Raw genomic sequence first — 27009 nt, 5'->3', positions numbered from 1 at the left:
CACAGGAATTGTCACCCTCTCCCTGGTGGAGAGGCCTGGGCCCTTGGGACGCTGGCAGGACATCCCTGCCTCTGCTCCCAAACCAGATGGGCCTTTGAAGGGGACAAGTAAAAGCAGTGCTGAGAGCGGCAAGAGGCAAAAAGGAGAGGGGGAAAAAAGGAAGAAATGTGAGGAGAAGGAAGCAGCGATGGTGTGATGCAGCTGGAGTGGAGATTTGGGAATGGCCAGTGTGGGGAGATCTCGTCCACGCAGCAATTCCTCACAGGAGGGAGCTCAAGGAGGCAGGAGTAGGCAAGGCCTGGGCCCAGCAAAGCTCGGCTCAGTTCTGGGTTTCCACCTCCCACCTTTGATCCCAGCCCGGCCTTTGACTGACCACAGCACTTCAAACACAGAATTCCCTCTGTTCAAACTTCCAAGGGCGGTGGGACAAAGCTTTCATCTTCCTCATGCCTCAGCAGAGCACAGCACACACACGGTGCTCCTGCCTGGCTGTTCTCTCCCACCTCACAGAATCCCAGAATCCCAAAATCAGCTTGGGAAAGACCTTCGAGATCATCGAGTCCAGCCTGTGACCCGACCCTGCCTCTGAGTGCCACGTCCAGTCTGTTCTTCAGCCTCCCCGAGCTCCGCTGAGCTGTCACAGCCACTCCCACGTTGTCACTGTGGGGTGGCCTCACGTGGTGACGGTGGTGGCATCATGTTCCTTCTGTCATTGTGACCTGTGAGCCCAGCTGAGCCCAGGTGTGCCCAGGTGGGCAGGAGGCCGATGGCACCTGGCTGGTGCCAGCCCTGGTGTGGCCACAGGACCAGGGCAGGGATTGTTCCCTGAGCTGCCTCTGCTGAGGGACCTCAAATCTGGGGTCAGTTCTGGTGCTCTCATGACACAAAAGACCTGGAGGGGCTGGAGTGTGTCCAGGGAAGGGAACGGAGCTGGGAAGGGGCTGGAGAATTCCTGAGGGAGCTGGGAAAGGGGCTCAGGCTGGAGCAAAGGAGGCTCAGGGGGGACCTTGTGGCTCTGCACAAGTCCCTGACAGGAGGGGGCAGCCGGGGGGGTCGGGCTCTGCTGGCAGGGAACAGGGACAGGAGGAGAGGGAACGGCCTCAGGCTGGGCCAGGGGAGGTTTAGATCGGATATCAGGGAAAATTTCTTCATGGAAAGGGTGCTCAGGCCTTGGCAGGAGCTGCCCAGGGGGGTTTGGAGTCCTCATCCCTGGAGGTGTCCAAGAACCCTGAGGATGTGGTTCCATGAACACAACAGGGAGCTGGCTGAGGGCTTGGACTTGATGATCTTAAAGATTTTTCCAGCCTTAACTATTCCATGATTCTGCAGCTTCAGAGGCACCTGTGAGGTCTGGGTGCACAGCCCTGAGCCGGGAGAGCCCCCGGTGTGGGGTTTTAATTGGTCACACCACGGAAAAACAGCTCCGTGGCCGTTCCCCAGCCCTGCTTTGGGGCTGACACCTGAGCTAATTCAAGCTTCTCACCTTTTCTGCTGTAGGTTTTGATCCCCTGGGGACCAACCCTTTAAGTCTCTGGACAAAACCCCAAAAAAAGCCCCTCTTCCTTTGGCTCACAGTTTTGCCATGGGGAGTTTGGGGGCTTTTTTTGTGGTATTTTCACAGTGTGGCTGAGTCAGGGGTGAGTAAAACCAGCCTGTCCAGCCCAGCTTTATGTGTGCTTTGGGGGTTTAGGGGCGTTCATGTGGAGTTTGTATGATTTTATATGGGGTTTGTATGATTTTATGTAGGGTTTGTGTGGGTTTACATGTGTTTGTGGGGATTTTGGGGGTTTGTGCGGGTTTATGGGGTTTTGCAGGATTTGTGGGGGTTTGTGTGGGTCTCTGTGGGGTTGTGGGGGTTTATGTGGGTTTGTGTGAGTTTATGTGGAGTTGTGGGGGGTTATGTGGGTTTGTGTGGGTTTATTTGGGTTTGTGTGGGTTTACGTGGAGTTGTGGGGCTTTATTTGGGTTTGTGGGGGTTTATGTGGGGTTTTTGTGGGACTCTTCCCACCAGAGGCTGAACTCCATCCCTGCTCCTTTCCAGCCTGGCTCAGGCAGGAGAAACCTCTCCCTGCTACCTCAGGGGAAGACGCCCTGACATCCCTTCATTTTCATATAGCGTGTGTACATCCTCATTTCAATTAATTATTGCAGACCGGGCTAATTAGAAGCCTCTGGCCACGGCCTCCTGCAGCAGAGCTGTTCCGAGCATTCCTGAGGGAGGCTCTGGATTCCTGCTATTCCTGCTCCTCCTCGTGTCACGGCACCGAAGGGAAGAGCCGCTGGCCCCGAACTCACTGTGACAGCTTCACCTCACTACAACATCCAGGAGAGCTCATCGGACGCCGTTGCCTTTGGCTGGATCTTGTTCCTCCGCGTGGCTCCCGAGGCCAGCGCATGTGGCGGTGGGTACTAGTTTGAAAACAAACCAGTGGGAGGCACCAAGTCAGAATAACAATTTAATGGGGAAATTAAAGAAAAGGAAAAAAAACTAAAAGAAAACACTGGTTCAAACTGACAGAGTCAAGATACAACCTGAGTCCCTGTTAGGCAGGGTGATGGTAGCAGTCTGGGAGAATGGTGGCTGCAGTCCTCTGAAGCGGTGATCCTGTAGAAAAAAAAGGGTCGGCTCTTCCTCAGAAGGTCCAGTGGTGGCTGTGTAGCTCCTGTCCTCTGGAAATCCAGTGGGAAGGGTTCTCTCTGGTGTTCAGAGTCTCAGCTTATATCCAGGATGGGATGCTTGGTTCCTCCCTCTGGGTGGAGCATCTCACAATGGGGTAATGAGTCATGAGGCCAAGTGTTGATTAGGCTCATTAACAGAAGATGGTCCAGAGGGAGTTATCTCTGAGTCATGCGGCAGGACAATGATGGGCCATTAACAGCAAGATAGTCTGGGGGGAGGAGGCAAGGAAACACTGCCCCACCTGGTTTCAACAGCTCCTGAGGATGGAATAGAATACACTGCAACCCAGGACACGGTGCCGGAGGCCTGGCCGGGGAGGGGATTTGTCACAGTGGTGCCACCCGTGTCCTGGCAGGTGACGGATGAGTTTAGGCCCGCGTGGCCGGGGGCATGAGCTGAGGTTGCGATGAAACATAGATTTAAACAAAAAAAACATAAAGATTTTAGTTATAGGCTAGCTGTGTTGGAATGGGTGGAATAGGAAAGAATTTGGGCCCAGTGAGAGTTAATTAAAGTAGTTAGGAGAGCTGGACCTGAAATAGGGTTTTAGATATTAGTAACTGATTACCAAATAACTGATGATCTGTTATTTGTATGTTTGCTTAGCTGTGCTTAGAATAAGGAGTAGAAACATTGATAAGTTGGTGTATAGAATAAAGACAATTACCAATTTCCTCCCTTTGTGAGAACCTGTCCAAAAGTCATGCAAGAGGAAACTTAGAGGCCACTAAAGTAATTAGGATTGTTAAAACTCAGAAAGGCAAAAAGGTCAAAATGAGGAAGATGAGTTACTTCATCTTCCTTAGGACCACTGACCCAATTCAAGACCACTGACTCAATTCAGATCACACACTACACATGCTTAATGACATGTAAGCTCATTTCCATACGAAGCAGAGAATGGGAGGTGTTAATGTTATGAATATGCATTTGTATTTTGGATATTCATAATATTTGGGAATAAAAGGTATCGTGTTTGCTTGTATCAGGCCCTGCGTCTTAGGGAGCTATCCCACGCAGTGCCTGGCGCCAAATAAAACACGCACTTTCTAACTCTAAACTGTTAGAGAGTTTTTGTCCGCCTCAGTTGGATATCGATATTAGATTGATATTCATATTTTTGGTAAATCAGCAGGAGCCATGGAGGCGTCAGGAGCTGCTCTCAAAGCCGTTTCTCAGCGGCTCTCGGGTGTTCTGTCGCCCTGCCTGGCCTTGCTGGTGGCACAGCCGCCCACACGTGCGGCTCCCTGAGGGCAGCAAAAGGTTCTGCTCCCCTCGGGCCTCTGCTGAGGGAGGTGAAATGAAAGCTTGAACATGCAAATCATCGGCTGCACCTGGGCCATCAGCTGGGCTCGGAGAAACTCCTGGGAAAGGTGGACAAATGCAGGAAAACCACCCAAATCGCTGCCCTCGGGCACTGGGCAGGGAGCTGGGGGCCTGCAGAGCCACCAGGGATCCAGCACAGGATGGTGGGGCCTGGTCACAGGTGCGGAACAAGCTGGGGAGTTGCACGGAGTTATTCACAAACGCAGGCTTGGTTTGCTGTGGGCAGGTTTGGGTGCTGGGGGAGCTGCAGAAGTCACTCCCATCGTGGGCAAATTCCAGCTGGTGCCAGAGCTGAGCCCGTGGCGGCAGCACCTCGGTGACAACATCTTTAAGAAAGGGAAAAAAACCAGCTCTGGAAGAGAGGAGTGGGGAAAAGTCCTGTTAAAGTCAGGGAATCACGGAATGAGCTGGGTTGGAAGGAACATAAAGATCGTGGAGTTCATGGCAAGGATACTTTCCACTATCCCAGCTTGCTCCAACCAGGCCTTGGCCTCTTCCAGGCTTGGGGCAGCCATGGAATAACCCATTCCAGGTCCTCCCCACCCTCACAGCCAGGAATTCCTTCCCAACATCCCACCTAACCCTGCCCTCTGGCCATCCCCGTGCCCTGTCCCTCCAGGCTCTTCATTCCAGGCATCACCTGCACCACCCCACAGGTTCTCCTTGGCCAAAAGAGCTGCAGGCAGCTCCCCAAAACAAGATCCTTGGCATATCTGCTAATTACAGAGTGTCATTAGTGCTGTCTGGTGGAGTAGGATCCCTCAAAGCCATCGCTGAAGCCTCAACCCGAGGCTTAAACAGCTCCTAATTACAGCAAGGCTGAGGCTGATGAGTCTGGCTTATCTCAGCATAGATGACTTGCAGCTGTTGTGGGGCTCCTCAAGGTGATGGAACCTGCAGAGACAGGGGGTTTATGTGGAGTTTGTGGGGTTTTTTGTGTGTTTGTGTGGGGTTTATGTGGGGTTTGTGGGGTTTTGTGGGGTTTTTTGTGCATTTGTGTGGGGTTTATGTGGGGTTTGTGGGGTTTTGTGGGGTTTTTTGTGCATTTGTGTGGGGTTTGTGGGGTTTTGTGGGGTTTTTTGTGCATTTGTGTGGGGTTTGTGGGGATTTGTGTGGGGGTCTGTGTGGGGTTTGTGGGGGTCTGTGTGGGGTTTATGTGGGGATTTATGTGGGTCTGGGGGGAGTTGTGGGGATTTATGTGGGTTTATGTGGACTTATGTGGGTTTGTGGGGGTTTTCATGGGTTTAGATGGGTTTCTGTGCCCACTTGACATTGTCCCCTGAAGAGGCACCTCCGTCCCTGCCCGGAGCACCTGTGACAGCCAGCAGGGATGTGAAGGGGGAGGCTGAGTCCTGCCAGCCCCAGGTGAAGCCACAAAGGGACCCCAGTGCTGGGGCCACCTCTCCTCTTCCAGTGTCACGTCCCCCTCCGTGGCTGCTTGTCCCCACAGGTGCCCTCAAGGCCCAGGTGGCACCTCCTGGGCACTCCCATCTCTCCTGGGAGGAAATCTGTCTGCTCCGACAGCCAGACTCTCCACGTGGATCCTCATTGCTTTGAGGAAAGAGGCAGGAAAGAGATTTCACCCCCCACAACCCCCAGGGCCGATGGTGCCCGAACCCAGAGCCACGCTGGTCACGTAAAATCCCCTCTGAGCAGATCATGGTCTCCAAGAATCACAAAATCATGGAATCATTGAGGTTGGAAAAGCCCTCCATGACCATTGAGTCCCAGCTGTGCCCGATACCCACCTTGTCCCCAGCCCAGAGCTCTGAGTGCCACCTCCAGCCCTTCCTTGGACACCTCCAGGGATGGGCACTCCAAACCCCCCTGGGCAGCTCCTGCCAAGGCCTGACCACCCTTTCCATGAGGAAATTCCTGCTGGTGCCCAGCCTGGCACAGCCTGAGGCCGTTTCCCCTCATCCTGTGGAGGTTTGAAGCACAAAGCCCAGGCTCAGCTCTGCCAGAGCTGCCCCTGGGAAGGGCCGAGGTCTGGTGAGGACCCAGGAGCTGGAGCCAGACAAAGAACTTGGATCCATCTGCTGCTGAAGTCATCTCCTCACGCCATGGCCGAGGCAGGGAGCTGGGAGAGCCTTTGAATGGCTGCTGCTGCTGCCGCAGTGATAAATTAGATCACTTTGAGAGCACTTTAGAGCTGGACGGAAAATTCAGTTGCTCTGCTGCCAATTTCATCCTGTAAGTGGAATTAATGCCTCGCTTCAGCTGCACTCTCCAGCCATGAGCAAGGCTCCCCAGCTCCGTCTCCAAGGGGTTTGGCTCTCTGGGAGCTGTGTGCCTGAACCAGCAGAAAGCAAATGGGGGAGAAGCTGCAGGAGCCCATTTTGGCCTTCAAGCCTCAGACAAGTTGGATTTGGGCTGAAAAACCAGGTTTGAGAGCACCTGGGAGGCAGGGCCTGTGCTTGGGTTCTTTCCTTGGAGGTGGCGAAGAGGAACTGTCTGGGAAGGTTTGGAAAGTTGAAGGGGAGACCGAGCACAGAAATCACAGAACATTCTGAGCTGGAGGGATCCACAGGGATCAGAGTCCAACTCCTGGGCCTGCACAGACACCCCAACAACCCCACCCTGGGCATCCCTGGCAGCGCTGTCCAAACGCTCCTGGAGCTCTGGCAGCCCCGGGGCTGTGCCCATTCCTGGGGAGCCTGGGCAGTGCCCAGCACCCTCTGGGGGAAGAACCTTTCCCATTATCCAACCTAAACCTCCCCTGGCCCAGCTCCAGCCGTTCCCTGGGGTCCTGTCACTGGTCACAGAGAGCAGAGCTGACCCTCAGGAGGAGCTGCAGCCCCCTCAGTCTTCTCCAGCTGAACAAACCAAGAGCCCTCAGCCACTCCAGGCCCTTCCCTGCTGCTCCATCAGGAGGGAGGTGAGTGCTTGGTGGGGTTTTTAAAGCACAAGTTGACACTTAATGGAAAAAAACCACCCCAAACCCTCTCTGTGCCTCCAGACACCAGATCTGGACGTGGTTCAAGCTGCTGCCTCACAATGCACCAGAGACCTGGGGCTGGCAGGAGGCCTCAGCTTTGGCATCCTCGGAGCAGAGCAGCAGGACAGCTCCAGGGAGGTGGCACTTGCCAGGCTCAGGACGGGATTTGTGCCTGGAACGATGGAGGAGGCAGAAGTGGAGGAGGGCAGCTCAGCAGAGCTGGGGTTCCAGGCACGGGGATGGTTTTGGTAGGGGCAAGGAGACCACTGGCTTGGGCTGGAGCACCAGAAATCCATCCTGCGAGTGGGAAAAAGGAAATGCCAGAAGGGACAGGGCGTTCCTGAAGGATGAGACTTGGGAAGCCAGCGTGGATTTATGAGGCTGAGTGTGAGGCCTGTCCCTCCGTCTCGGGGATGTGCTGTTCCCTGCAAGATGCGAGAGCAGAAACTCCCAGATGAACCACGAAATGTTTGGGAAATTGCATTAGGAAGCGGCTCCAGCAGCTCCTGGTCTGCTTTAATCAATCCTTTTTTTTTCTTTCTCATTTCCCAGAGCTGGCCTGGCCCCGGTGCAGATGGCCAGTGCTGAGGAGGAGTCCAGAGTGCCAGAGCTGAGGGGGGAACTGAGGGTGGAGAGTGAGTGGGAGAAGCTCTTTTTTGCTGGCAAAGATTCCTGCCTGGTGCTGGGTGAAGTTCCCAGGAAGATTTCTGCTGCAATTGCAGGCTCAGGGGCTGTTCCCTGGGCAGGCTGGACAGGGACAAGGTGGTGCTGTGGCCCCTCTTCCTGGTGCTGAGATGTCCGAGATAGAATCATGGAATTGTTTAGGTGGGAAAAGACCTCTGAGATCACCCTGGCATGAAATGGGGCTGCAGGGAGCTCTGCGACTCTGATTCCTGCTTTATATCTGGATCATGCCGTGGTTTTCCTGGAATTCCTCAGGTTTCGTTCACAGCTTTCCCGGGAGCTCTGTCAGCCTTGTCCCTAAACCTCACGGGGGGGGATCTGTGGCACGCAAGGGCTTCCTCCTCTCCGTCCTGGGGCTGGGATTTCTCCCCTCAGCATCTCCCAGGTGAGCCTGACTCCCCACTGGCTGCGTGAGGATGGCAGGGAATTGCTCAAGCCTTCTCCCCCCGCTCTGATCCACCCTCCACACCGCAGGCTGAGGGGTCTCAAGTGTCTTTTCCACTTCTCAGTGACCAGGACAAGTCACCTCTGGTGGCTTCAGTCCCCTCCAGTGAAGGGAAATGGGTTTGGGCAGCCCCAAAAGGAGCAGGATCCGGGTCAGTGGTGTCGGTGGAGGCTGTTCCAGGCGGGAGCAGGTCCCCTCTGCCCCGGGCCAGGTGTGCAGGGACCTGGGGAGTGACTCCCCGCAGGTGTGTGGAGTCACAACACCGTGTGGAGCCTCCCCCAGCCCTGTGCTGAAAACTCCTGCCTCATTTACAGCCTCAATGTGCTCATCAGCTCGTCTGGGTGAGCTCTCAAAGGCTCCTCACATCTGATATTTGAAGGATCCTTCGTGTGAGGCACCTGCTCAACTCCAGGCAGTGTAAGAAGCACCAATCCATTTGATAATTAAATGTTTGCTGCCACCTAATTGTCCCTTTCTCCCGGAGCCCAAAGCCTGTCTCCTGGCACTCTCCCCGGAGTGCTGAGCTTCAAAGGGAGCTGCAGAGGAGTTTCTTTTCTCAAAGCACAGGGTAGATTGAAGATGGAGCCATCTCGAAAACTGTCAGGAACCAGATAAGAAACGCGGGAGAACAGCAAACCCAGCGGGCTAATTATAAACAGGCAAATATAGCAGAAAAGCAGATTGCAGCGGGCTGATAAAGTGACAACAGCAGCGACACTGCCAGGGCTGGCGCTCACCTACGAACCCCCGGGCACTGCTGAGCCTGGGCTCAGCTCTAGACCCCGCTTTGCTCTGCAAATCTGCCCTCTCGGAGCTGGCAGGGCGGCCCAGATCCGCATCCAGGGATCAGCTGCGCTCCTCAGCTTGGCTCCAGCCTAAACCAGAGGAGCCCTGGCCTCGGGAATGAGCTTCCTGTGTGCTTTTCCCTGGATTTGCAGGGCATTTCCCTGCTGGGAGCTGCACTCAGGGCTGGCTGCGACCCTGCTGGGAGCTGCTCAGGGCAGAGCTCCCGAGATGAATTCCAGGGGGGAATGAGCTCTCAGGTGCTGCCTGGTGGGTTCGTGCCTCCCCGTGCTGAGCAGACGGGCACAATCCCCCAGCTGGAAGCGAGGGGAGCGGGGTTTGCTGGGCTATAAATACAAACACAGGCGCTGGAGATGGCTCTGGAGGCACGAGCCGGGGGGGTGTGCGTGTGCAGGCAGCTCTATTTTCAGCTGCTCCCACCCAGGAAGGCTCTGTAGTGCTTTCAGTTGAACTTTCGGGGTTTTCTATTTTCTCCTTGAGCTTTCCAGGCTGTCTCGAGGGGAACGTGCAAGTTAAGAGGGGTGGGATTTGGGAAAGACGTGGAGGATAAGTGACTCCCTGGTGGTGGGGTCAGTGGGGTGTCTGTAGGGCCGAGACTCCACAGAGAGGATGGGGGCAGTCAGCAATCCCGGGATGTGCTGCTCCAGAAGGAGCTGGGCCTGTTGCAGTGAGAGGAGGAGGCCACGGAGTGGATCCCAGGGCTGGAGCCGCTCTGCTCTGGGAGAGCTGGGGGTGTTCCTCTGGAGAAGGGAAGGCTCCAGGGAAACCTCAGAGCCCCTTCCAGGGCCTAAGGGGCTCCATGAGAGCTGGAGAGGGACTGGGGACAAGGGATGGGGGGACAGGACACAGGGAATGGCTTTAAGCTGAAAGAGAGGAAATTTAGGTTGGATATTGGGAAGGAATTCCTCCCTGTGAGGGTGGGCAGGCCCTGGCACAGGGTGCCCAGAGCAGCTGTGGCTGCCCCTGGATCCCTGGCAGTGCCCAAGGCCAGGCTGGACAGGGCTTGGAGCAACCTGGGACAGTGGGAGGTGTCCCTGCCCATGGCAGGGGTGGGATGGGATGGGCTTTAAGGCCCCCTCCAGCCCAAACCAGTCTGGGATTCCATGATTCCATGAATTTCAGCACCCAAACTTGGGGATCAGGGTGTGGTGGAGAGCAAGGGGGCACCTCCCTGTGGGATCCATTCCCATTCCTCACCACCAGCTCTCAAGGGAGCAGAGCCCCAAACCTGATGACATTGACTTCGCAGTTGTCTGAATTTGGGTGGGTGGCTCTCCCTGACAGCTCTGGTGATGAGGGCTCAGCCGAGCTCCTGCACCCCTGCAGGAGGCACCAAGGCTCTGGAATTGGCTCTGCACTGACTGGGAATCAACAGGATCTCCACATCCGACAATTAAATATCCCTGGGCCCGCTCAGGAGCGCAGGCTGAGCCTGTGGTGGCTCGGATCATCAAACCCTCTGCAGAGCACGATGTCCCCAGCCTCCGGAATGGTCCCTTCTCTGTGCCTGGAAATCATCTGAGAGGTGGAAATGCCGGCATGGCACGGCCAAAAACGGGCTGAAAGCTGTTCAAAGGACACAGCGCCGAGGATGATGCAGCCCCTGTGCCAAGGAATATCTGACACTCTCGAATTTTCTGGTGGAGATGGAAGCACGAGGCTGCAAAAACCAGTTCAGGCCAGGGACTGGTGTCTGGGACCCAAACCTTGGGCGTCATCTGCGTCACATCCTTCAAAAGGCCCAATTTTGGGAGGATCCGGTGGGAGCAGATCCAAACATTTTGGTTGCAGCCAGCCCTCGAGAGCAACAGAAAACGATTCTGACTGAAGATTTCCACAGCAAACAGCAAAACATCCCCGAATTGAGACCTCGTGCTCTCCTGACCTGCTTTCCCTCCCTTCCAGAGGAGCGATTTGCTGCCCTCTCCTGCTCGAAGGCAGCCGGGAAAGGGCTGGAAATGGGGTTTTGGGTGTCTGGACGAGGTGGAAACCCGGCAGGGAAATGTTTGGGGGCAGCCCAGGTGAGCCCAGGGCGTTTTTACCTTTGCCTCGATGAATTCCCCTTGGAGGCATCTCTGGACTGGGCTGGGCTGGCACCCTCAGCCCCCCTGGAGCTACAGCCTGGCACTGCCACCGTGCCAGGGACACCCCAAGGCACCTCTGGGTGGCCAAACCCACCATCCTTGGCTGCTGTGATGAAGCCGTTGCTGCCCTGCCGCGCGCCGAGCGAGGCTGGAGCGTCTCACTGATGGGAGAGAAGGCCAGATAAGGGCTTTATCTGGGATGTCTCCGTCTGGGAAGAGGAATTGAAGCGCGTTTTTGTCTGGACACCCCACCCCAGGCTGCAGGGGCTGCCTGCCAGGATCCTGTGCCGTTATCATCCCTGCCGTGCTATCGTGTCCCTGGGCTGACAATCTCCTCCAGCCCAAAAAGGAGAAGAAATCAATGGCTTATCAGCTCCAAGCTGCCACATCAAACCTCTCTTCAAGGGGCTTCCCGTTGCTCTGGCAGTTCCAGGGGTAAGGGACGCTGCTCTCATGCATCCCAAGGATATTTGAGTGTGTGGAGTGCTGAGCTGGGAGAGAGACGCTCTCCAGAATGTATTTAGGAAAAATCAGCTGCATTTTCCAAGGCTTTGACAGATGCTGCTGCACCTGGGCCATCAGCTGGGCTCGGAGAAACTCCTGGGAAAGGTGGACAAATGCAGGAAAACCACCCAAATCGCTGCCCTTGGGCACTGGGCGGGGAGCTGGGGGCCTGCAGAGCCACCAGGGATCCAGCACAGGATGGTGGGGCCTGGTCACAGGTGCGGAACAAGCTGGGGAGTTGCACGGAGTTATTCACAAACGCAGGCTTGGTTTGCTGTGGGCAGGTTTGGGTGCTGGGGGAGCTGCAGAAGTCACTCCCATCGTGGGCAAATTCCAGCTGGTGCCAGAGCTGAGCCCATGGCGGCAGCACCTCGGTGATATCTTTAAGGAAGGGGAAAAAAACAGCTCTGGAAGAGAGGAGTGGGGAAAAGACACAGGAACAACTCTGCAGGTGGCAGCCCCGAATTCATCTGAGATTTGGGGTTGCCACCCACCGAGGTGAAGGAGGAATTGCTGGCAGCAGCCCCAGGGGTTAAAGGAGTTGCCAGGGGTTGTGCTTGTGCCTTTGGGACCCCTCAAGTCTGACTCAGGCAGGAATGACCTCCTGGGAAATGGTCCTTGCTCCGGTGGAAGATCCTTCCAGACCCGGGTATGTCTGACCTCCACATCTTCCCAGTCTCCAAACCGATCCCTTCTGCCCCTAAGAGCCACTCCCTGCACTGCCACAGGCTGTCACAACGTCCTCTGAAGCCACTTGTGTCCTATTTGCTCCAAACCCTGGCTAATTTGTCCATTATTATGAGGTTTATCCACTCCCTGGTGGCTGGTTTCACTCCAGCTGTTCCCACTCCTGGCTCCCTGGCACTCAGCCAGAGCTGATGGGATCTGTGTGAGGATTTTAGGCTGGGCTCTCCCTGAGACCCCCTCTGCTCTGCTCCCCACCTGACCGCTGCCACCCGTGGACCTTCACGCCTGCAGAATTCCTCCTTTAAACGGATTCCCGGCGCTCTCTGGGGCCACGCGGGTTTGTTTGGAATTTTTATTCGTGTTTGTGAGAGAGAATTCCCACCAGGAAAACCCATGCCCATCATTTCTGATAAAGCTCTGCAGTCCCTGCCTGGCAGCCTGGTTCTGCATCATCCACTGACAGCTCTTCACCTGGTGAGGAATTCATTCCCTCGGAGATGGAGCTGCAATCAACCCCCTCAAGCCTGGAGCTCTGGGCCAGCTTTGGCCGAGTCCTTTGGTGGTTTTGCAGGAGTTCACTGATTTGGGATCTCTCCCACCCTCCCAGCTCCCTCAGACCTTCTGTGGTTCCAGGGTGGATTAAGCACAGGGGGATTAGAGTGGAAGGGATGTGGCAGAGGAGGCTATTTCTGTCTTGGCTCAGCTCTGCGCTCTGCTGAGTGCCTGATCTCAGCTGTGCTGTACTGCTGCCCGTGGGTGTGCAGGGAACAGGCCCCACAAGTGTTAATTGGGGTGGGTTATTATCTGTAATAAGAGCAGAGCCTGTGCTGTGTGCTCCAGGCAGGGACTGTGCACGGCAAGAGCCCATTCCCAGGGCTGGGGATGGACTCGTGGAGCCCTTGCCCTTCTTCCTCATCTGCTCCCCTCGTGTCCCGTGAAGCCCCACTGGTGTGGGATTTGCACAGAGGGGAACTCAGGAATCCTGAATTCACGGGGCTCCCAAGCACATCCCATCCCTGCAACATCCTCCCACCAACCCCTGGGCACATCCAAGCTCCCAGGACACCACACCCAGGCCAAAAAAGCCTCTTCAGCCTCTGCCACAGCAGGAAAAACTGGGAATGTTCCGTGGGCCTGAGGCTGGGGAGGTGCCTGTCCTGGAGATGCAGCGCCCCAGCAGCACCAGCACAGCACCAGTCACAGCCCTGGGAGGGACTGGGGTGTTCCCCGTGCCCTGGGTGCCTCTCCCAGGGCAGCTCAGGCTGTCACAGGCAGGGCACAGATGGGACTCGGTGTCTCACTGTGCTTTGTGCTCTCCCCCGCAGCTGCTCCCTCCATTCCCGAGCCTTTGGAAGCGGCAGAAGGACACGGCTCTGCCTCGGTGCCGTCACCGAGGCTTGGCAAAGGCGCTCAGTCGTGCACTGCCGGGGACAGACGCGAGGCTGGGGCATCCCTGAGGATGCAGAAGCCTGGGAACTGCTGCCAGGAAGATTCCCAGGTATTGGTACTGACAGGACCGAGAGGGTTTCCCACACCACCAAAGCGGAGCGTGGAAACAGCCAAGCCCTGGAGCTCCAAGACAACAAACCCCAGCTGTGCAGGCACCAGGAAGGATGAGAAATGAGGCACGGAGAGAATCAGGTCAAGGAAACCAGGAAAAAATAATTGGAGAGGACTTGGAGGGGAACTGGACGTAAAAAGCTACGAAGTCACCTCATTTCAAAGCCTGGATAATTCACGGAGTCTCGGGGACAAAGCTGGAGAGTTTTGGTCTGCAGGATCAGCCCAGCCTCAGGAGTGGGGCACTGCAGGTTAAACACCAACACCTCACCTGCAGTCCCACCTGCCCTCATCAGGGTGGGCTCTCAGCACTGAAGGGTGGCAGCCCTGAGGGGCAGAACTCCACCAGAATAAAGCCCTGAACTTGGGGAAACCTCGCTGGCTGCTGGCCCCGGGCGATTGGGAGCGCAGAGAGCAGCCTGTCAGGAGGTGACAGGGAAGGGAAGGCAGCCAGGGCAGCCTGGAGAGCCGATGTGGAAGCTGAGGACACGGATTTGGATGCTGGCAGAGAGCTGCACCTTTGCCTTGGGCTGATGCTCCCACCAGAGGCTGCTGAGCACAGAACAGCCCCGCTGGGAGCAGGGCTGGGACTCGTCTGTTCCTGAGGCACCGTCTTGGCCCTGGGGACACTCCCGGCGTGTCCTGCGGGCTGCAGCTCCGCCTGCAAACGGAGATGTCAGAGCCCGGCTGTCCCCAGGCACAGGAGAGGTGAAATTGCGTGTCCTCCTGCCATCCTGCCCCGAGGGAGTCACCAGGACGGCCGGCATCTCCCTCGGAGGGTGACAGCACTTCCAGGTGCCACCGGGCACCGAGGCGGTGCCACACGATCGGGGGGCGATGCCTCTGCCCCATCCAGGAGGACACTCTGGGGACACAGCTCCACAGGGAACGTGCTGCTGCACATTCAGCAGCTCCTGAGCTGGGCAGCAGAGCTGGGGCAGGGAATGAGGGGATCCCTGAGGATGTTCCATCCTGTTGGAATTCTGAGCTGTGCCCCACGTGCGCTCCTGGCCGGATGCTGAAGCTCCCAAAATCCAGGCACTGCATCCACGCCCCGAGAGCTGTGAGATCGCCGTGTTTGCAGCCAGCCCTTGCTCTCCTGAGCTCCTCTGGGCTTTCCCTGACAGCCTCCCCGGCCCTTTGTTTCTGTTTTCGTCGGAGCTTTCCTATGCGAATGTTTGAGCTTGTTTATCTGTTTCAGCTGAAAAACTCCACAAGCCCCAGCAAAATGCTAATAAGAAGCATTAGCTGCAGTTAATTGAACTGCTTCTGTGATCCTCATAATTATCTCCTGGTACAGCACCTACCCCGAGAACAGCAGGATGGATGCCAGAGATAATCAGATAGAAGATCTGGGAAAAACATTTAATTTTCTTATCCAAATTAAGATTTTTTTCTTGGATTGATTACCTCACTAAATATTTGCTGTTGAGAGCAAACCAGGCTGGTGCTGGTGGGGACTGCAAAGGGAATGATGGGTGCTCAATTATTTACAGCCTTGCTTGGCTGGCTGAGTGTGCGCCAGGAATGCAAAGGGAGCTGTCGCCGGGAATCTCGCCGGAGATTTTTCACCGGGAGTAAAACGCAGGCAACGACGAGGGGGAACATTCTGCCGAGTCAAAACGCTGAAAGCTGCCCGGTGACAAATTGAGCTGTCAGCAAGGCTTGATGATCACATCCAGAGCACCCCAGCCTTTCCTCAAACTCCTGGAGTTTGTAGACCAGGAGCAAATATTGGCTTGGCGCAGAGCTTGGGGGTCAGCAGGTGAGAGCGCCTGCAGTGCCTTTAGAAATCTCGTCACTAAATGCAGCAACTTTGTCCCAGCCTGGCTCGTGCTCCCTCGATTGGCTCATCCCTGCGTGGGGCTGGACGTCCCCCACGCTCAGCAGGTGGGAGCTGTCACACCTTGTCCTGATCCTCCGCGGATCTCCGTAACTCAGAGCCAGCTCAGCGCCACCAAAACCAGATTTATCAGCGGTGCAAATCCTCACCCCCACTTCAGGAGCGCGGTCTGGGGGAAACGGAGGCACAACAGGTTTGCAAGGGAAGCAAAATCCGTGGATTCTTCAAAGCAGGAGAAGGGGGATTTGGCAGCAGTGGATATTAATAGGCTCTGAAATATGGGTTGCTGTTTAGGAAGCTGAAATATCAGTGAGAAGCTGTGCAGCCAGGGAGAACTGGCAGGGCTGAGAGTTTCATACACACACACACACACAAACATGTATATACATATACAGATAGATATTTATGAAAAGGGAAAGGAATCCTTGCAGTGGCATTGCAAATCTCACTGGCTGCAGATGCTAAAAGGGTCATTAAACATCTGGGAAAGCTTAGAATCCCAGACTTGTTTGGGTTGAAAGGAACCTTAAAGGTCATCCCATCCCATCCCTGCCATGGGCAGGCACACCTTCCCCCACCCCAGGCTGCTCCAAGCCCTGTCCATCCTGGCCTTGGGCACTGCCAGGGATCCAGGGGCAGCCACAGCTGCTCTGGGCACCCTGTGCCAGGCTCCCGCCACCTTCTGAGTAAAGAATTTCTGCCCAATATCCAATCTAAGCCTCCTCTTTGTCAGTTTGAATCCGTTCCCCCTTGTCCTGTCAGTGAATTTAGGAGAGGCAGGGTAACATCACCCAACATTCCCAGCAGAACAGGAACGATGTGAGCCCTAGGCTGGGGCTTGGGGGGCTGTGGAGAGATCCTGCCCCTTCCCATGGGGCTGCCAAACCCTGTCCAGAGCTGCTGATCAGGACAACCCTCCAGAGGATCTGGGCTCCTTGCCAGTGTCTGGCTGCACTGGCCTGTGCCAGTCCCAGCTGTGGAGTCCAGCCTGGGTCTGGATGTGCTGCTGAGGCCCCGTCAGCAAAGAGCCCCATCCCTGCTCCTCCCGCTGCTGCAGCCCTGGCTCATGTTTATTCATCCCATTAAGGTGTTTCTATTCCTCCAATCCGAGAATTATCCAGGCAAGATGACAAAAAGCACCTGCTAATATTAAGCATAAAATTATGACAAGGATATGATTGGAGTGAGGAGGTGCTGGTGAGTCTGAGAAAGGGAACTGGGTTGGACCTTAAGCTGCTTTTAGGCCTCGTTTGAAGTTACTGGAGGGATCTGTGTGTTTATTTGTATTTTCCACTAATGGGGGTTTTTATCCTGCTCAGCTGGAGGGAGGAACAGCGGGAGCCTGGCGGGGCTGGCTGTGCTGGTGGCCTTTCTGCCTGTGTTGATTATTGTGGCTCCGTGTGAGTTTGTGTGTGTTGGCAGCATGGGCTCAGCCTGTCCCCAGCACAGGGACGTGGAGCCTAGGCTCTGCAGGATGCAGCAAATCCAAACCCCCACTCCCGTTCCCCCTGGATGCTCGTGCTGGACTTGGGGAACCTAAGGGACAGCGAGGAGCAAAGGATCAGGTGGCTGCATGTCCTCAGGAAATTCGTGTTTGTTGTGGATGAGCTTTGCTTGCCCCGGCAGATCACTCCCTGGGCCAGTCTGTACTTGGAAATCTTCCATAAACTGCCCCAAAAAGGGGTTCAGAGATGCTCTCTGTGACTCCCCCTCACCGCAGGGCTGAGCTCTGCGGGCAGGGAGCGCCTTTCCCTGTGCTGAGCCATTCCTGGGCTCCTTCAGCTGCCTGGTCCCGGTCCCTGGCTGAGGAGCAAAGCCTCCTCCTCTGGCTCCTGAACCTCCCGGGCCATTCCCCGCAAAGCTCCAGAGCCCAAATCCCGCTCAGTTCCTGCCTTTAACACGCTTCACTTCGGGCAGGTCAGAGGGGACTCTCCAACAACTTTGGACCAATCCCTTCGTTTTGGCTGCAGGAACAGCCCAGCGAGGCCCTGGGTAAACTGGCCCCACGGGCCTTGCGATAACCCTGTTTTATTTTCCCAAACCTCCCCCTGTTTGGCTGGCCCTGGACCTCTCATTCCAGCTCTGCCTGGAGCTTTGTTTGGGATGAGAACCACAGAGCAACAGTGGCCCCGAGTGGGCATGGGGGACAGAACAGCCACAGCACGAGGGGAGGAAATTAATGAGGAAATTCATTACAGACTCACCATAAAGCTCTCTACGGTCAGGGCGTCCCTGGCACGGGTGGAAATCCAGCCCTGAACAGGAATTTGGGTTGTGGATCTTCAAAGACTCTTCCAGCACGGCTCAGGTGGAGCTGGAAAGGGAAAGGGGATGTGAAAGAGCAGTTCAGCCTCTTCTGGCACAGTGTCACCTGCAGGGACCTCTCCTGCCATCGGCAGAACCCCAGGGCAGAGGGGACACCCAGCACCCACCCAGGCTCTTGTGGTCATTTGTCCACCCACGAGTGCCACCAGGCTCTGGTCCTACAAACCATCCACGAGAGGTTTTGGACACCTGTGAGCAGCCCCTTCTTGTCGGCGCCCTCCGAAGTCACCCCATTCCCATCCCTGGGCTCCCACCTTCCCTGGAGGAGAGGAGGAAGCGGTTCTGCCGCTCCTGCTCAGCACCAGCAGGGCCGTGGCTGCCGAGGGAGAGGGAAGCGCGGAGTTAATCACCTTCATTACCAACCCCGAGCCTGGAGTTAGAAATTTAAAAGTCAATTTGCACGGGAGAGGTGTGGTATGGGCAGGGCTGTGACTGAAACAGCGCTGTCGTGTGAGCTTTGCTTTCCAATCTCCCAGGAATTAGTGAAACTTCCATGCTTCTGACATCCTTTTGGACCCGTATTTGTGGTGTCCTGGATGTGACTGGGCTGGGGGTGCTGCCAAAAAGCAGTTTGGCCTCAGGGGCATCCTTGGCAATGTCTTTTCGGGGGGGAAAGAAAAAAAAAATCACAATTCTTCATCTTCTTCCCCACGGTCCGGTGTAAGCAGAGCAGAAACTGCCGCACCTTCCTCAGGAATTTATGGGATATGGGGAAGGAATTCAGCCCTGGGAGGGTGGGGAGGTCCTGGCACAGGTTATTCCGTGGATGCCCCATCCCTGGAAGTGTCCAAGGCCAGGCTGGATGGGGCTTGGAGCAGCCTGGGTGGATTCCGAGCCCGTCCCAATGGATCCCAGTGAGTCCTAGAAGATCCCAGCAGATTCCAGGGGATCCCAGTGTGTTCCAAGGGATGCCAACAGATCCTTAGAGGATCCCAGAGGGTCCCAGTGAGTTTCAGCAGATCCCAGTGAGGCCCAGCAAATCCCAGCATCTCCCAATGGATCCCACCAGATCCTAGTGGGTTCCAGCAGATCCCAGTGTGCCCCAGTGGATCCCAGCGGGTCCCCATGGGTCCCAGAGGATCTCAGTGTGTCCCAGAGGATCTCAGTCTCTCCCAATGGATCCCAGCAGATCCTGGTAGGTCCCAGTCAGTTCCAGAAGATCCCAGCATCTCCCAATGGATCCCAGCAGATCCTGGTAGGTCCCAGTCAGTTCCAGAAGATCCCAGCATCTCCCAATGGATCCCAGCAGATCCTGGTAGGTCCCAGTCGGTTCCAGAAGATACCAGCATCTCCCAATGGATCCCAGCAGATCCTGGTAGATCCCAGTGAGTTCCAGAAGATCCCAGCATCTCCCAATGGATCCCAGCAGATCCCAGTGTGCCCCAGATGATCTCAGCGTGTCTCAGCAGATCCCAGAGGATCCCGGCAGATCCCAGCAGCTCCTAGCAGATCTCAGCGGATCCCAGTGGATCCCAGTATCTCCTGGTGGATCCCAGCAGGTCCCAACGGATCCCCGCAGGCCCCGGGCGATCCCAGCAGCTCCCACTGGATCCCATCAGGTCCCACCGGATCCCAGAGGATCCCAGGAGGTCCCAGCTGATCCCAGCAGCTCCCACCGCATCCCAGAGGATCCCAGTAGGTCCCAGTGGATCCCGGAGGATCCCAGTATGTCCGTGGGGATCCCAGGCGGGCCCCAGGGGATCCCAGTAGATCCCAGTAGGTCCCAGCAGATCCCAGCGGCTCCCAGGGGATCCCAGTAGATCCCACGAGATCCCAGCGTGTCCCAGCGGATCCCAGTAGGTCCCAGTAGGTCCCAGCAGACCCCAGCAGGTCCCAGCGGCTCCCCGCGGCTCCGGGCGCTCCTCAGGCGGGGAAGGGCCGCGTTCCCCGCCCGGGCCCGGCCCCGCTCCCCCCCGGGCCTTTGTCCGTGCCCGGCCCGGCCCCATCCCCATGGAAACCCGGCCCGGCGGAAAGGGCGGACGGCGGCGACAAAGGAGCGGGGGCGGGACGGGGGCACCGCCGGGCCCGGCTGGGCCTGGAGCCCCTCCGAGCTCCAGAACCCCCGTCCTGCTCCGGGGAACACCGGGGAAGAAACGCCGGGGAAGAAACGCCGGGGAAGAAACGCCGGGAAGCAGCGAGGGGACGGACGGAAAGGCGCCGGAGAGCAGCGAGCCCTCGGGGTGAGGCGCGGCCTGCGCGGGACAGGGGGTGCGGGGGAGCAAAAAACCACCCCGAGTGAGGGGATTTTTTTAAGGGAAACAGGCGAGAGCTGAAATATTGAGATTAGAAGGTGGCAGGGGTTGGAAGGGACTTTTTTTCCAGCGCTTAAAGGGGCTCCAAGAGCGCTGGAGAGAGACTTTGGGAAAGGGCATGGAGTGTGGGACAAAGGGGGATGGCTTTAAGCTGAGGGAGGGGAGGTTTAGGTGGGATTTTGGGAAGAAATTCCTCCCTGTGAGGGCGGGGAAGGCCTGGCACAGGTTATTCCATGGCTGCCCCATCCCTGGAAGTGTCCAAGGCCGGGTTGGATGGGGCTTGGAGCAGCCTGGGACAATGGAAAGTGTCCCTTCCCGTGGTGATCCTGGCTCCCTTCCCACCCAGACCATCCCTCGATTCCTTGAGCAGGGCCAGTGCCCGTTTATAATTTTCCAGTTTGTGGCTGAGATCCAACCAACTCCCCCAAAACATCAGAAAACATCAGCCTCTCTCCACTGCTTTTATCCCTGACAGTTTTTGCTTCAACTCGCGATGCAAAAATATCCCCTCTGGGGATTAATGTCCAGCAAAACACACACAAATCATTTGTGTGAGGCACTCGAGGTGCTTTTCAAAAGACCACATGCTCAGAAAAGTAGTCAAAAGGTAGAAAATCAACCACTTGCCCAGCAAGTTTTGGCACAGCCACCGACACCAGCTCATGACACTGATGGCAAAAGCTCCCAAAATTATGTCTGTATCTCACGTGATCGTTATCAAGGGAGCAAAATGCAGGAGTTACTGATAAATGTTTTTTAGATGAGCCCAGTCCCAAAGACTAAGCAAGGTTCAGGCACTGGAGAGTTTGAAAATACGTATGATATGATGGTCAAACCCAGAACAAGACACCTGGCTGCCTTTTGGGTGCGTCTGAAATGGCTTGCAAAGGAAGAAAAAGGCATTACAAATTTAGGGAAAAAATAAGAATATACCTATTGCAAGGAATTGGGGAAGAACCTTCACCATCACACATTTATTAGTAGATTTTTGGCCTGAATCACACTGCTTTACCCTCTGCTTGCTGGCTCTGGCTCTTTGGTGGCTCTTAGGGAATTTTTGTTGGGGAACTGGGTGCTTGTACCGATAAAGCCTTGTGGTTGTATTTATATTTATTTATAAAACCTTTCTCTGTGGATACCACAAAGCAGTCCAAGCTGTGATAGGGATTTCCTGTCGCTGTTTCTTTGGGTCTGCAGAGGATTTCTGGGTCTCCTGGCACTGCTGATGCTGCCCTGGAGCAGCTTCAGGTGAAGTGGGTCTTAAAGCTCCATCAGTCATAAAATTGCTCAGAGTTTTGTCTTCCCAAAGGCCTTTCCCAGCTGTTTATTAGGTGGTAAATTCTCTGGGTTCACTCTGGGCCACTGCATCCTTGCTCGTGGCTCCTGTTCTTCCTGTCTGCAACAAATGATTTGAGGCTGGGAAGTGACCAGGGATGAGCAGGGGGACAGTCAGCAGCTTTTTCACTCCTGACACGTTTCTGTGTGCTGGGGACACGTCCCTTCCCTCTCTGTGTCCAAACAGGGATGTTCTGGCTCAGGACATGCTCCTCCCACAGAATGGGATGCACTGGCCTCCCCCAGCACCAAAACCAGCCTTGTGCTGCTCCCTTCAGTCTCTGCTTCCCAAATTTGTCACACCTGGAAGGAGCAGAGGGACAGTTGGGACCTCAGGGAAGACTGACTGGGTTATTGAAGGTACAGAAACACCTGGCAGGTGCCCCCAGGCCTCCAGAGCTGCGTGTTGGGATGAGGATGAGGCTCTGGTGCTCTCCTGGCAGTGCTGCTGCTCCTCTGGCACATCCCTGCAGCCCCTGGTTCTCTCCCCACTTTCATCAGGCCATGCTCAGACTCCCGGTCCTTTCCCAGGTTTGGTGCAATTAGGGCTGAGGGGAGCTCCAGGCAGGAGGAATGAGGGTTCCTTCAAACCTCTGATTCCGGGGATGTGGCTGCCCATAAAGCCACAGCCATTCTTCTGAGAGTTTTGTGCTATTTAATTAATCATCTCCAGATTTTCTGCTTGCTGGTGACTTCAAAGCAGGCACTTTTGAGGTGCAGCCTCCCAAAATCATGTTGAAAGCTGGTGTCTTCATCCCCCAGAATGAAGGAACACACAGTCACAGGCTGTGGGAGATTTTTCTTCTTCCTTTAGTGCTTTATTCCTTTGTCTAAGATTTTTTTCTATGACATTTTTAGGCACAGCCTTTGCTCACCCTGCAGATGGGTGTTTTCTGGACTTTGAGTTTTCTCCAGGTCCCAGTTTTCTCCAGTGTGATCACAGCTGGTTCACAGAGGGATTTCTTTCAAGGATTATCAATTTAGGGGGTTATCGTTCGCAGCAGGAAGGGTTTTTCTGATAGAATTTCAACCCCTGCCTTCTTTCACCATTCCAAGGTGGATTTTACTTGTCAAGACAACCGTGAAGCTTTCCATGAGTACAAGGAAAACCAAATCCTTTGGGTTTGCATTAGGTGTGCTGAGGTTGTCAGTGCTGTGCCTCTTCTCTTCAGCACCACACAACTTCACAGCCCAGTCTGGGCAAAAGTCAGGTCCTTGCCAGCCCAGGAGGGAGGCAGGGATTTGGCTCAGGATTGATTCTCTGGGATTTTAGCCTTGAGCACAGAGGTGCCCCAGCCTGAGGCAGGAAGGACAGGCACTGAGGAAAGCAGGGATGCAGCAGGAGCTTGTCCTGTGCAGGTGGAACCCACGTGGTGTGATCTTCACCCTCTAAACATGGGTGTTTGGGGGGGGTTCTCCTCAGTTCTGAGCTTCGGACCGTGGTTCCACTGCGGGGTGAATCTCCTCTTGTTTTATTCCTGCTCTGGGCTCTTCTCCGCCAGCAAGAGCTGCCTGAGGTTGGATCTTCAGGTCGCATTGACCCCGAGGCAAAAGCTCCTCGTGTCAGGGAATTCCTTGTCTTGGATTGCACTTAACATCTCCCCTTTCACGGGAATCAAGGGCGTGCTTGGGAGCAAACAGCAGCCTGAAATTTGTGCCGTTCAGGGATTCCAAATGCGCTCGTTCCCGGCCAGGGCTCTGTGACAGAGTTTGATCAATTGTTAATAGGTCAGTGGCTGTAAATGGACCTTTCCTGTTGTTTTGACATTGTCTTCATTTTTTTTTCCCCAACAGAAGAGGCACAGTGTTTCTTCATTAAAGCCTTGATTGACAGCTTGCTGAAAGGGAACCCACGGTAGCTGCTTTTCCTTTCATTTCTCTGCTCAAACCTCAGGTTTTCGGCGTTTTTTCACCCCGACAAGCAGAGCTCCCCTCACCATTGTCAGTGCTCTGAGCTAAATCCTCTTTCATCTTTATCCCTTGGCTTCTGCAGCGAGGAGGATGCTGTGCTGATGATGCTGAGGGAGATGCAGCAATGAACTCTGCTCCAGGATTTAGCTCTGCCCTCAGCCGAGCGCCGGGGATGCTGCGGAAAGGTTGCCAGAGAGGCGGATACCAGCCTGCATCCAGGTTTTTGCTGCGTCCCTGCTGCCGAGCGAGATATGGATCATCCCCAGGATTATTCCTGCCGTGTCCCTGCGGAAGGAGGGGACGCTGGAGGTGCTGCCGTGCCGGGGAGGTGCCGGTGGGTGCCGGACCCTGCGGCGCTGTGGATTTTTCAGTTCTGGAGCCGACGCTCCCCTCACGGTGAGGTCTCTGTGGCGCAATGGACGAGCGCGCTGGACTTCTAATCCAGAGGTTCCGGGTTCGAGTCCCGGCAGAGATGATCTCCAGGCAGGTGTCTGTTTTATTTTAGTGCCATTTCCCTCCCAGGTCCCGATCCGTTACATTTATAACGCCCCCGAGGGTTTGCATGGGGAGGGAACGACTTTTCCCGGCACGGCTGATGGATGCAACATCCCTGTGCTCCCTTCTCCATCATTTCTCCTCCGTCATCTCCCCCTTCCCTCGTTCCCTTTGGTATCTCCTCCAAGCAGGTGTTTTAACCCCACGTGTCCCCCCAGTGCTGTCCCAGATTTGATACCTTCTTCTTAATGGGAGTTCTGGTCTCTCCAGTAGGGCCCGGCTGGAGGGCAGTGGGTCAGAAGCTTCTGGTGGCGTTTCCTGGGATAAATGGGGTCATTTTTTTCACAGGTGGGGCCAAAGAAGTGTAGGTCTCTGACCTGAATGTCCACCTTGGTAAATTTGGGTAACCCAATGCTCCCCACCCGGACCTCTGTACTCTGAAATAGTTTCAAACTGCCAGAGGGCAGGGTTAGATGGGATATTGGGAAGAAATTGTTCCTTATGAGGGTGGGGAGGCCCTGGCACAGATTATTCCATGGATGTCTCATCCCTGGAAGTGACCAAGGCCGGGTTGGATGGGGCTTGGAGCACCCTGGGATAGTGGAAGGTGTCCCTGCCATGGCAGGGGTGGGACAGAACAAACTTTAAGATCCCTCCCAACCCAAACCATTCCATGACTCCATGCTCTCTGCACAGTTGCCAGCCCCAGGATACCCTCCCATTGACTGGATTTCTGGTCTCCAGTGGAAAACCAGTCCATCACTGGGCTTGGCTTGTTTCTTGTTCTCCTTGTGGTGTCCATGCAAATGCTGGAAATGCTCAGCCTGTGTGGAGAGCCAGGCCCTGGTGGTGCTGGAAGTTCTGCCTGCATGTTCATCATGGCAGAGGTGTCATGTCCATCACATCCAGGGGGGAAAGGCCAGAAGATTATTCAGAAAAAGAGAAAATACGTGGGCAGTGAGCATGGGACACACCCAAAGGAAAATTGGGTAGGAATGAGGGGAGAAAGGGCAGATTCTGCAGAGATCACTTGTGCCTTCAGCAGATGGGGAATGAAATATCTTCATTTGCATTTTGGGACAGAGGCAGCGAGAAAACTGAGATTCCAGTTTAGCTGTGGTTCCACTGGGAAGGGCTGGAGCTCCTCTTCCCTAGACAGGAGTGTGGAAGAGCTCAGGAGTAGATCCTTGGTGTTACCAGGTGTGTTCTCCTGCTGCTGCTGTGTCTGGGAACCCCAGAGTGCCACAACCCTCAGGTTCAGGTACCCCTGGGGTTCAGGTACCCCCCAGGCCAGGGCAGGTGACTCCTGGGACCCCCTGAATTCAGGCACCAGAGTTGTCCCCACCTGTGTGGGATGAGCTCTGTTCATCACCTCACCTGTGTGAGGAGGACACAGAGCTCCTCGTGTCTTTCAGCTGCATTTTTGGTCTCCCTCGGTTTCTTTTTCAGAAGGTCCTGCAGCTCCTTTCAGCTTTTCCAGAATTTCCATCGCTTCCATAATCTTCCCAAACCTTCAGCTCCCCTCTTATCTCACCAGGTCGCCCTCAGGTGCGCTGCCCGTGAGGTGAGGAGTGTGAGGATTCCTGTTCCCCTGCAAAAAGAGAAATTCTCATTTAGAAAGGAAAAAAATCAGCCAAATGTGCTCGGGAAGGTGAGGAAAATGAGGAATTAGTGCCATTCCCTGCAGGACACAAACACTGGCACTCGCTCAAGGTGCACCTGGCCTGTCACTGCTGCAGGGTGTTGTTCCCAGTGAGGGAACTCTTTCTGGGATTTTGGCAATGACCACGTGTGCAAACACAGTTCAGAAGCAGTTCCCTGCTAATTATCCCCCATTCCCCATCAGAATCAGGAAGACTTTGCTTTCTGTCCCTGGAACATTCCAAATTCCCTACAAAAAGGATGTTTGGGATGCCGTATGCTGAAGAGGGGGCTTGCACAGAATCTTGTGTTTATCCCTCCAGACCTCGGGCAGCATCAGGCTCCCAGGAATGAATCCCCACCTGGAGGGACAGGGAATTTGTCTACGAGATCCCCAAACCCTTCCCTGTGGGGCCAACACAAGCGGTGGAACAATCCCATGGCAACCCTAGAACTGAGAGAAATGGGGGAATTCTCCCCTGGGAACCCTAGAACCAACAAATACAAGGGAATTCTCCCCTGGAAATCCTAGAACTGGCAAAAAGGGTGGAATTTCTCCCATGGCAACCCTAGAACCTAATAAAACCAGTGGGATGATCCCATAGCAACCCTAGAACCAACAAAAACAATGGAATTCTCCCCTGGTAGCCCTAGAACTGACAAAACCAGTGGAATGTTCCCCTGGAAATCCTAGAACCGACAAAAAGGGTGGAATGCTCCCCGGCAACCCTAGAGCCAACAAAAATGGTGGGATGATCCCGTGGTGACCCTAGAACTGAAAAAGTGGTGGAATTCTCCTCTGGTATCTCTAGAACCAACAAAAATAGTGGAATGATCCCCTGGCAACTCTAGAACTGGCAAAAAGGGTGGGATTCTTCCCTGGCAACCCTAGAAGCAAACAAAACCAGTGGGATGATCCCATGGCAACCTTAGAACCAACAAAAACAATGGAATTCTCCCCTGGTAACCCTAGAACCAACAAAACCAGTGGAATGTTCCCCTGGAAATCCTAGAACCAAATAAAATGGAATGATCCCATGGTGACCCTAGAACTGAAAAAGTGGTGGAATTCTCCTCTGGTATCTCCAGAACCGACAAAACCAGTGGAATGCTCCTCTGGAAATCCTAAAACTGACAAAAAGGGTGGAACATTCCCCTGGCAACCCCAAGTCCAACAAAAACAACAGAATGCTTGTTTGACCACCCTAGAACCAACAAAAACTGTGGAATGTTCCCCTGCCACCCCCAAAACCAACAAAAATTGTGGAATGCTCCTCTGGAATCTCCTTTCCCGTGGGCTCTGGAGTGTTCCTCCTGCCCAGCAGGTTGGACACCTCTGCTTCCCCCTGGTTCAGCACCCACCCCAAACGGGGCCAGGGCAGTGACAGGGCTGTGACATGAGGGGACAGTTTGGGGCTCTGTGCCCCTGATCCTTGAGGAATTTTTAACCCTGCTCCTCCTCCCTGCTCTCCCCCCTCATGGCTTCCCAGAGCCA

The 27009-nt window shown here is 55.2% G+C and overlaps 1 protein-coding gene and 1 non-coding gene across 2 annotated transcripts; both read left to right on the top strand.

The window, feature by feature from the left end:
• Window positions 1-18724: 18724 nt before the first annotated feature.
• Window positions 18725-24395, top strand: LOC125318051 (translation initiation factor IF-2-like). The gene is made up of 4 exons (XM_048288408.1): window positions 18725-18734; window positions 18957-19135; window positions 19641-20060; window positions 23461-24395. Exons 1-4 carry the CDS (start codon window positions 18725-18727, stop codon window positions 23776-23778), a joined length of 927 nt encoding a protein of 308 aa, XP_048144365.1. The 3' UTR covers window positions 23779-24395.
• Window positions 23780-23853, top strand: TRNAR-UCU. The gene has a single exon. It is a non-coding gene; the product is annotated as a tRNA-Arg (tRNA).
• Window positions 24396-27009: the final 2614 nt, after the last annotated feature.

The sequence above is a fragment of the Corvus hawaiiensis genome, chromosome 29 (assembly GCF_020740725.1).
Source record: "Corvus hawaiiensis isolate bCorHaw1 chromosome 29, bCorHaw1.pri.cur, whole genome shotgun sequence".
Classification (NCBI taxonomy): Eukaryota; Metazoa; Chordata; class Aves; order Passeriformes; family Corvidae; genus Corvus; species Corvus hawaiiensis.
This window is presented reverse-complemented; position numbering and strand designations above follow the sequence as displayed.